The following is a 10501-nucleotide window of genomic DNA, read 5'->3' as shown; positions in this document are numbered from 1 at the left end:
GCTACGGCTAAGCAGATAAACAGCTAGCTACGGCTAAGCCGATAAACAGCTAGCTACGGCTAAGCAGATAAACAGCTAGCTACGGCTAAGCAGATAAACAGCTAGCTACGGCTAAGCAGATAAACAGCTAGCTACGGCTAAGCAGATAAACAGCTAGCTACGGCTAAGCAGATAAACAGCTAGCTACGGCTAAGCAGATAAACAGCTAGCTACGGCTAAGCAGATAAACAGCTAGCTACGGCTAAGCAGATAAACAGCTAGCTACGGCTAAGCAGATAAACAGATAGCTACGGAGAACCGCTATGATTCTGATTCACACTCACTGACTGGCCATGTCCAAATGCCCATACTTTTTGGGTGTGAGGATATAGACAATTGTACAGTAGGCAAATTGAGACCCAGGTGTGTTTGACAACAGTTTACAATCAGCTAATCAGAGGAGGAGGCAGACTGTAGGAAAATGAACGAATGTATGTGGTGGGGATTAACTACCGGCAGTAGACAGTAAAGGAAAGGAGGAAATGAAAGGGAGCAAGGAAACAATGAAAGGGGGAAAGGGAAGGAGGAGAGGAAATTGTGCTAGTAAAGGAAATTAGGAAAGGAGGAAAGGAAGCTAAGAAATGAGGAAAGGGAGCAAGGAAAGGAGGAAAAGAAAGAGAGCTAGGAAATAAGGACAGGGAGTGAGGAAAGCAGTTAATGTGGTAGGGATTAACCACAGCCAATAGTGAGTAAAGAAAAGGAAGAAGGAAAGGAAGCTAGGAAAGGAGTAAATGAAAGGGAGCAAGAAAAAGTGATAGGTTGTAGTGACAGGCTAGTTTGTGACAGGCTAGTTTAGTCACAGGCTGCTGCGGGGCTGCAGCTGGATACTAAGATACTCACGTTTCTTTCCGTTCAAACCGTCATGCAACGTAGCAAACATTGAAACGAACTAAACGCACCCCACTTGCTTTTGGCAATAGCTGCTAATCAGAGAAGGGAGACACGATTGCCCTGTTTCCCGTATTTGCGCATTTTGTATAGCCCTCCCCGCTGCTCTTATTCAAACACATCTGGCCTCAATTTTCGCAATTTCACTAACTATAAAACGTTCTATTTTCGCATACTATTTAGAACGCAAGTAGCTACGGGTATTCGGTCAGTGGCGAGCAGAAGCAAAGCGGTGTGCCGTAAATAGCTGTTTCTTTGGGAGTGTTTGTCGCTCAGCGGGTCGAGGTCTCAGGGTCTAACTGAGTGACTGAGTATGATCCATATATTTTTCTCCTGGCTTGGACTCCAGGGACCGGGGCACAGCAGGACACCCCTATGCCCTTCATGGCGCACCTTGACCCGCAGAACAACGTCAACTTGAAGTGGGGGTTCAGTGATGTCCAGGACACTATCACGTTCCAGCTGACCGTGAAAACCACTGGCTGGGTGGGATTCGGGTTGAGCCCAAACGGAGGCATGGCTGGAGCAGATATAGTTATTGGCGGGATCGGACGATAGCAACTACTTCAAGGTATTTAAATCCGTAATCATTGCTATTAGACACAACCTTATCAGTGGTGTTTTTCACATGGGAGTAACGTTAGTTATTTTAGGTCTTAGAAGCAGGCTAGGCCTACTGTAACAGTAAAGTGTTAACAGTTGTAGTAGTAATTATCATCTAATTGTGTGGTGTTCAACACCTCCCTAACCTTTGGAAGATCAAATTATTCTTTAAAGTTACATATGAATGTTTTAGACAAGGGATGGAAACTCCACAGCATGGAAGTATACTAAAACCTAACGATTGATTTTGTTCTAGGGGTTCTGGTTTGTGGTAATGGCTGGGGGGAAACGTGGAATGGTATCAAACATTTCCATGTGTTTGCAGCCATTATTATGAGCGTCCTCTCCTCAACAACCTCATTGATGTGAATGTTTTAAAGAATCCACAACAATGAAGTATAATAAAACATTATTACAACTATTAAGTTCTATAAAGAGTCCAGGTAACATCAGTGTGTTCCTCCTTCAGGATTATCATGCCACAGGGAATGGGTTTCCCCTGGTGGATGAGAAACAGACCTACACCCTCCTGTCCCTGATTGAGGCAGATGGTCAAACCACCATGACCTTCTGGAGGGCCATCCAGTCATGTGACCAGGAAGACTTCCACATCACCGTGAGTCAACTGTTTCAGACTCTTAACAAGTAATATGTGCTGAAAGTGTTCAGGATTGAAGAGGACAATCATGTTCCCTTGTTATAGACTTTCTATTCACAAGGTTTGTTTAAAAATATCTATACAACCTAAAGCCTGTTTTGAGAATTGTTTCACTTTTCCTTAAATGGAGCAAAATTTGGATGTGAGGGTGGGCCAAAGTATCATTCCCCAAGAGGCCAGAAAGTAGCTCACACCCCTGAGAAATGGGATCTGCACCTATGACCATTCCTGAGGTTCAATGCCGGTTTCTCTGGAGACTCATTTACATCCACCTACTGATTATTTTCACTTAGATTAAATTACCACAAATCAGGGATTTAGAACAATGGCTTAAACACGGAGTCCAGCAAACTTTAAAACTGTCCTAACCCTCTATGGTTCCCAGAGGATTCACAAATCTAAGTGAAAATAGCATTGGTGCGGCTGGCTTCCGGGTTAAGAAGCAGCGCGGCTTGGTGGGTCATGTTTCAGAGGACGTATGACTCGACCTTCGCCTCTCCTGAGCCCGTTGTGATGAGACAAGATCATAACTACCCCCTTGGATATCATGAAAAAGTTTTTTTTTTTTTTTTTTTTTAAACAACGAAAAAGACAATGGGGTGTAACTTTTAATGTCTCAACATTATGTAGTTAGTGTCTCCTGCATTTGAGGCTTTTTCTTCACGTAGTCAACCTGTCATTTTGTTCACCTGTGCTTGTATGTATTGTGACTGGAGGTATTCTATCCCTCTCATAGGACAGTCCAGTGAAGCTGATCTATGCCTACGTATATCTAAGATGGCGTAGCAGTCAGATGTCCATTGTCCTCGTCTTGTCCCGTGTATATACATTTTATATATTTTTCTTCGCATATCTTTTTATATATATATTCTTTTCTTAACTCAACTTCAAAACACTCTCCTGCAACCCACCTCACCAAATGTGGTACGGATCTGTTTTTTTTTTCTTAAAAGTATTATTCACCTCGTATCCGAAATCTACAACAGAAGCTAACCAGAAGTTAGCCAGCTCACAAGCTAACGTTAGTAGTTCAGCTAACCACAGCTAGCGCTCATCAGCTATCCTTTAGCTCGGAAAACTATTGCCAGTTTTGTACAACGCTACTCAGACCAGAGCATACCAGACCTATTTTCTCTCCATATCCCCGGATTTTTACCTCAAGCTCTGGACATTTACACCTGGATCTTGCAGCTAACTAGCTGCTATCCGAGTGACTATCGGCTAACATCAATTCCGGAGCAAACACCAATTATCCCGGAGCTAGCCAGCTGAAGAGTTCCATCAGCCACTCCTGGGCTACAATCACCTATCCGGACCCGTTTTACTGCCGATGCGGAGCCCCACCGGGCCTTCACGACTAGGATACCGACGTTATCTGCCCGAGGGAGTATTTCAACCGGCCCCTCCATTGCAACGTAACCTGAACGTCCATATACTAACTGCGGCCCGCTAATTGTTAGCTGTCTTGAGCATATCGGCTGCTATCTGAACAGGTCTATCGAACAATCTTCTTAGGCCACTATAACTATTTTGACAATTGGATTGGTCCCCTCTACCACACCGAACCCCACTAATCTACCGACGGAATTGCACGGCGTGGCTAAAAACAGACCTCCATCTTCTGCTAGCTTGCTACCCATGACTAGCTGTCTGAATCACGAAGCTAGCACCAGTTAGCAAACACAATTCTACAACTCACAACCTCTCTTTCGCCACCGCCATCCGGCTTGGATTCTCTGTCGACACGACCACGTCTGGTCTGCAGACAAATACCCCATCCGCTGTGCCCTCAACCGGCCTCCGTCTGAGCAGACCCCCTCCGTCTGAGCAGACCACCCCCCCGGGCTACTAACTTTAAACGCCGCGGGCTAGCTTAGTGGAGGCCTCACTACTCCATCTACGGCTGCCCCCTGGACACTATGATCACTTGGCTACATAGCTGATGCCTGCTTGACTGTCCATTAATTCACGGTACTCCATTCTGTTTATTTGTGTTTTATCTGTCGGCTCTGTGCCTTAACTCAGGATCTGTGTGTAGTTAATCCGATCCTCTCTGCCCAGTCGTCGCCATTTTTACCTTCTGTTGCTGTGTTAGCTGACTAGCTGCTGTTATCTGACCTGCTGTTTTAGCTAGCTCTCCCAATCATGACCTGCAATCACTTTATGCCTTATTGTATGTCTCTCTCAAATATCAATATGCCTTGCATACTGTTGTTCAGGCTAGTTATCATTGTTTTGGTTTGCAATGGACCCCGTAGTTCCACTCTCCATACCTCTGATACCTCCTTTGTCCCACCCCCCCACACATGCGGTGACCTCACCCATTGAGACCAGCATGTCCAGAGATACAACCTCTCTTATCATCACCCAGTGCCTGGGCTTGCCTCCGCTGTACCCGTGTCCCACCATACCCTGGTCTGCACATTATGCCCAGAATCTATTCTACCACGCCCATAAATCTGCTCCTTTTATTCCTTGTCCCCAACGCTCTAGGCGACCAGTTTTGATAGCCTTTAGCCGCACCCTCATCCTACTACTCCTCTGTTCCTCGGGTGATGTGGAGGTAAACCCAGGCCCTGCATGTCCCCAGTCACCCTCATTTGTTGACTTCTGTGATCGAAAAAGCCTTGGCCTCATGCATGTCAACATCAGAAGCCTCCTCCCTAAGTTTGCCTTACTCACCGCTTTAGCACGCTCTGCCAACCCTGATGTCCTTGCCGTGTCTGAATCCTGGCTTAGGAAGGCCACCAAAAACTCTGAGATTTCCATACCCAACTATAACACTTTCCGTCAAGATAGAACTGCCAAAGGGGGAGGAGTTGCAATCTACTGCAGAGATAGCCTGCAAAGTTCTGTCATACTTTCCAAGTCTATGCCCAAACAGTTCGAACTTCTAATTTTAAAAATTAATCTCTCCAGAAATAAGTCTCTCACTGTTGCCGCCTGCTACCGACCCCCCTCAGCTCCCAGCTGTGCCCTGGACACCATCTGTGAATTGATCGCTCCCCATCTAGCTTCAGAGTTTGTTCTGTTAGGTGACCTAAACTGGGATATGCTTAACACCCCGGCAGTCCTACAATCTAAGCTTGATGCCCTCAATCTCACACAAATCATCAAGGAACCCACCAGGTACAACCCTAAATCCGTAAACATGGGCACCCTAATATTCTCTCCAAGGTGGCTTAGCAGTTCAGACGTCTTTTCCGTATTGTCTTGTCGTGTCCTGTATATATATATATATATTTACACCTTTTCTTCACATATCTTTTATTTATTTTATTATCCAAGAACTCAACTACAAAAGCTTTCCTGCAAAAGCTTTCCTGCAACCCGCTTCACCAATTACAATAAGTAATATTTACCTCAATCTGAAAATCCATCGTGGAAGATAGCCAGGGGCTAATTCAGAAGCTAGCCTGATAGCTAACCAGAAGCTACTCCGATAGCTAGCCAGAAGCTAATCTGTAGCTGCCCCGAAATTAGCCGGTTTGCTAGCTAGCGTTGGTGTTTCAGCTGCCCACGTTTTGCGGTCATCAGCTATTCCTTTAGCTCGATAATCTACCGGCACTTTTGTGCAACGCGACTCGGACCGGAGCATTCCGGGACTTTTTTTCTCCCAGTTTCCCCGGATTCCAACCGCAGGCTCTGGACACTTGCACCTTGATTTCGCAGCTAGCTAGCTGCATACCGTGTGACTATTGGCTTACGTCGACCCCGGAGCAAACTCAAATCATGCTGGAGCTAGCCAGCTGAGGAGTTCCATCACCATCCGGACCCGTTTCTTTTGTTGCTGCTGCAGATACGGAACCCCACCGGGCCTTCACGACTGACTGCCGACGTTATCTGCCCGAGGGATGTATCCAACCGGCAAATCCGTCCCGACGTTACCTGAACGCTCACCTGAAGCCCGCTAATCGTTAGCTGTCCTATCGGCTGCTATCTGAACAAAACCCCACTACACGGAACCTACCGACGGAAACGCACGAGGTATCTACAAACAGACCTCCATCCTATGCTGCTACCGATAGCCATATACCCGGCCAGCCCCTACCAACCTCTACTCACTGGACCCTTACTGATCACTCGATTAAGCATGCCTCTCCTTAATGTAAATATGCCTTGTCCATTGCTGTTCTGGTTAGTGTTTATTGGCTTATTTCACTGTAGAGATTCTAGCCCTGCTCTCTATACCATATCCAACCTATCAGTTCCACCACCCACATATGCGATGACATCACCTGGTTTCAATGATGTTTCTAGAGACAAGATCTCTCTCATCATCACTCAATACCTAGGTTTACCTCCACTGTATTCACATCCTACCATACCTTTGTCTGTACATTATTCCTTTAAACTATTTTATCGCCCCCAGAAACTTCCTTTTACTCTCTGCTCTAGTAGCTCTAGGCGACCAATTCTCATAGCTTTTAGCCGTACCATTATCCTACTTCTCCTCTGTTCCTCTGGTGATGTAGAGGTGAATCCAGGCCCTGCAGTACCTGGCTCCACTCCTATTCCCCAGGCGCTCTCTTTTGATGACTTCTGTAACCGTAATAGCCTTGGCTTCATGCATGTTAACATTAGAAGCCTCCTCCCTAAGTTTGTTTTGTTCACTGCTTTAGCACACTCTACCAACCCGGATGTTTTAGCCGTGTCTGAATCCTGGCTTAGAAAGACCACCAAAAATTCAGACATTTTTATCCCCAATTACAATATTTTCATACAAGATAGAACGGCCAAAGGGGGCGGTGTTGCAATCTACTGCAAAGACTGCCTGCAGAGTTCTGTTATACTATCCAGGTCTGTTCCCAAACAATTTGAACTTCTACTTTTAAAAATCCACCTCTCTAAAAACAAGTCTCTCACCGTTGCCGCCTGCTATAGACCACCCTCTGCCCCCAGCTGTGCTCTGGACACTATATGTGAACTGATTGCCCCCCATCTATCTTCAGAGCTCGTGCTGCTAGGCGACCTAAATTTGAACATGCTCAACACCCCAGCCACCCTACAATCTAAGCTTGATGCCCTCAATCTCACACAAATTATCAATGAACCTACCAGGTACCACCCCAATTCCGTAAACACGGGTACTCTCATAGATATCATCCTAACAAACTTGCCCTCCAAATACACCTCTGCTGTTTTCAACCAAGATCTCAGCGATCACTGCCTCATTGCCTGCATCCGTAATGGGTCAGCGGTCAAACGACCTCCACTCATCACTGTCAAACGCTCCCTGAAACACTTCAGCGAGCAGGCCTTCCTAATCGACCTGGCCGGGATATCCTGGAAGGATATTGATCTCATCCCGTCAGTAGAGGATGCCTGGTCATTTTTTAAAAATGCCTTCCTCACCATCTTGAATAAGCATGCCCCATTCAAGAAATTTAGAACCAGGAACAGATATAGCCCTTGGTTCTCTAATGACCTGACTGCCCTTAACCATCAAACATCCTATGGCGTTCTGCATTAGCATCGAACAGCCCCCGTGATATGCAACTTTTCAGGGAAGCCAGAAACCAATATACACAGGCAGTTAGAACAGCCAAGGCTAGCTTTTTCAAGCAGAAATTTGCTTCCTGCAACACAAATTCAAAAAAGTTCTGGGACACCGTAAAGTCCATGGAGAATAAGAACACCTCCTCCCAGCTTCCAACCGCTCTGAAGATAGGAAACACTGTCACCACCGACAAATCCACTATAATTGAGAATTTCAATAAGCAATTTTCTACGGCTGGCCATGCTTTCCACCTGGCTACCCCTACCCCGGACAACAGCACTGCCCTCCCCTCTGCTACTCGCCCAAGCCTTCCCCATTTCTCTTTCTCCCAAATACAGTCAGCTGATGTTCTTAATGAGCTGCAAAATCTGGACCCTTACAAATCAGCCGGGCTAGATAATCTGGACCCTTTCTTTCTAAAACTATCTGCTGAAATTGTTGCCACCCCTATTACTAGCCTCTTCAACCTCTCTTTCGTGTCGTCTGAGATCCCCAAAGATTGGAAAGCAGCTGCGGTTATCCCCCTCTTCAAAGGGGGGGACACCCTTGACCCTAACTGCTACAGACCTATATCTATCCTACCCTGCCTTTCTAAGGTCTTCGAAAGCCAAGTCAACAAACAGATTACCGACCATTTCGAATCACACCACACCTTCTCCGCTATGCAATCTGGTTTCAGAGCTGGTCATGGGTGCACCTCAGCCACGCTCAAGGTCATAAACGATATCGTAACCGCCATCGATAGGAAACAATACTGTGCAGCCGTATTCATTGACCTGGCCAAGGCTTTTGACTCTGTCAATCACCACATCCTCATTGGCAGACTCGACAGCCTTGGTTTCTCTAATGATTGCCTCGCCTGGTTCACCAACTACTTCTCTGATAGAGTTCAGTGTGTCAAATCGGAGGGTCTGTTGTCCGGGCCTCTGGCAGTCTCTATGGGGGTGCCACAGGGTTCAATTCTTGGACCGACCCTCTTCTCTGTTTACATCAATGATGTCGCTCTTGCTGCTGGTGAGTCTCTGATCCACCTCTACGCAGACGACACTATTCTGTATACTTCTGGCCCTTTTGACACTGTGTTAACAACCCTCCAGGCGAGCTTCAATGCCATACAACTCTCCTTCCGTGGCCTCCAACTGCTCTTAAATACAAGTAAAACCAAATGCATGCTCTTCAACCGATCGCTGCCTGCTCCTGCCCGCCTGTCCAACATCACTACTTTGGACGGCTCTGACTTAGAATATGTGGACAACTACAAATACCTAGGTGTCTGGTTAGACTGTAAACTCTCCTTCCAGACCCACATCAAACATCTCCAATCCAAAGTCAAATCTAGAATTGGCTTCCTATTCCGCAACAAAGCATCCTTTACTCATGCTGCCAAACATACCCTTGTAAAACTGACCATCCTACCAATCCTCGACTTCGGTGATGTCATTTACAAAATAGCCCCCAAAACCCTACTCAATAAATTGGATGCAGTCTATCACAGTGCCATCCGTTTTGTCACCAAAGCCCCATATACTACCCACCACTGCGACCTGTACACTCTCGTTGGCTGGCCCTCGCTTCATACTCGTCGCCAAACCCACTGGTTCCAGGTCATCTACAAGACCCTGCTAGGTAAAGTCCCCCCTTATCTCAGCTCGCTGGTCACCATAGCAGCACCTACCTGTAGCACGCGCTCCAGCAGGTATATCTCTCTAGTCACCCCCAAAACCAATTCTTCCTTTGGACGCCTCTCCTTCCAGTTCTCTGCTGCCAATGACTGGAACGAACTACAAAAATCTCTGAAACTGGAAACACTTATCTCCCTCACTAGCTTTAAGCACCAGCTGTCAGAGCAGCTCATAGATTACTGCACCTGTACATAACCCATCTACAATTTAGCCCAAACAACTACCTCTTTACCTACTGTATTTATTTATTCATTTATTTTGCTCCTTTGCACCCCATTATTTCTGTCTCTACTTTGCACTTTCTTCCAATGCAAACCAACCATTCCAGTGTTTTTTTTGTTTTTATTTTACTTGCTGTGTTGTACTCACTTCGCCTCCATGGCCTTTTTATATTTTATTTATTTATACATATATCTGTTTGCCTTCACCTCCCTTATCTCACCTCACTTGCTCACATTGTATATAGACTTATTTTATTTTTTTCACTGTATTATTGACTATATGTTTGTTTTTACTCCATGTGTAACTATGTGTCGAACTGCTTTGCTTTATCTTGGCCAGGTCGCAATTGTAAATGAGAACGTGTTCTCAATTTGCCTACCTGGTTAAATAAAGGTTAAATAAATAAAAAATAAAAAAAAAATAGACATTATCCTGACCAACTTGCCCTCCAAATACACCTCTGCTGTCTTCAATCAAGATCTCAGCGATCACTGCCTCATTGCCTGTATCCGCCACGGGTCCACGGTCAAACGACCACCCCTCATCACTGTCAAACGCTCCCTGAAACACTTTTGCGAGCAGGCCTTTCTAATCGACCTGGCCCGGGTACCCTGGAAGGATATTGACCTCATCCCGTCAGTTGAGGATGCCTGGTCATTCTTTAAAAGTTACTTCCTCACCATATTAGACAAGCATGCTCCGTTCAAAAAATGCAGAACCAAGAACAGATATAGCCCTTGGTTCACTCCAGACCTGACTGCCCTCGACCAGCACAAAAACATCCTGTGGCGAACTGCAATAGCATCGAAGAGCCCCCGTGATATGCAACTGTTCAGGGAAGTCAGGAACCAATACACGCAGTCAGTCAGGAAAGCAAAGGCCAGCTTTTTCAAGCAGAAATTTGCATCC

The 10501-nt window shown here is 45.9% G+C and overlaps 2 protein-coding genes across 2 annotated transcripts in view; one reads left to right on the top strand and one right to left on the bottom strand.

The window, feature by feature from the left end:
- LOC129840321 (DBH-like monooxygenase protein 2 homolog) overlaps positions 1-919 on the bottom strand; it is a 12086-nt gene extending 11167 nt beyond the window's left edge. The window contains exon 1 of the mRNA XM_055908122.1: positions 880-919. Within this exon, the coding sequence (XP_055764097.1) occupies positions 880-919 (40 nt within the window). The remainder of the gene's footprint in view (positions 1-879) is intronic.
- On the top strand, positions 918-6591 carry LOC129840682 (uncharacterized). Its single transcript, XM_055908751.1, has 3 exons — positions 918-1544; positions 1984-2146; positions 2925-6591. Exon 3 carries the CDS (start codon positions 4434-4436, stop codon positions 5541-5543), a length of 1110 nt encoding a protein of 369 aa, XP_055764726.1. The 5' UTR covers positions 918-1544; positions 1984-2146; positions 2925-4433; the 3' UTR covers positions 5544-6591.
- The last annotated feature ends 3910 nt before the right edge of the window (positions 6592-10501 follow it).

The sequence above is a fragment of the Salvelinus fontinalis genome, chromosome 41 (genome assembly GCF_029448725.1).
Source record: "Salvelinus fontinalis isolate EN_2023a chromosome 41, ASM2944872v1, whole genome shotgun sequence".
NCBI classification, from domain to species: Eukaryota; Metazoa; Chordata; class Actinopteri; order Salmoniformes; family Salmonidae; genus Salvelinus; species Salvelinus fontinalis.
The sequence above is the reverse complement of the archived record's forward strand: the minus strand, read 5'-3'. Positions and strand labels throughout refer to the sequence as shown.

Coding starts and splice junctions, on each gene's coding strand:
- LOC129840682 (XM_055908751.1), top strand. CDS start 4,434: ATGGACCCCGTAGTTCCACTCTCCATACCTCTGATACCTCCTTTGTCC.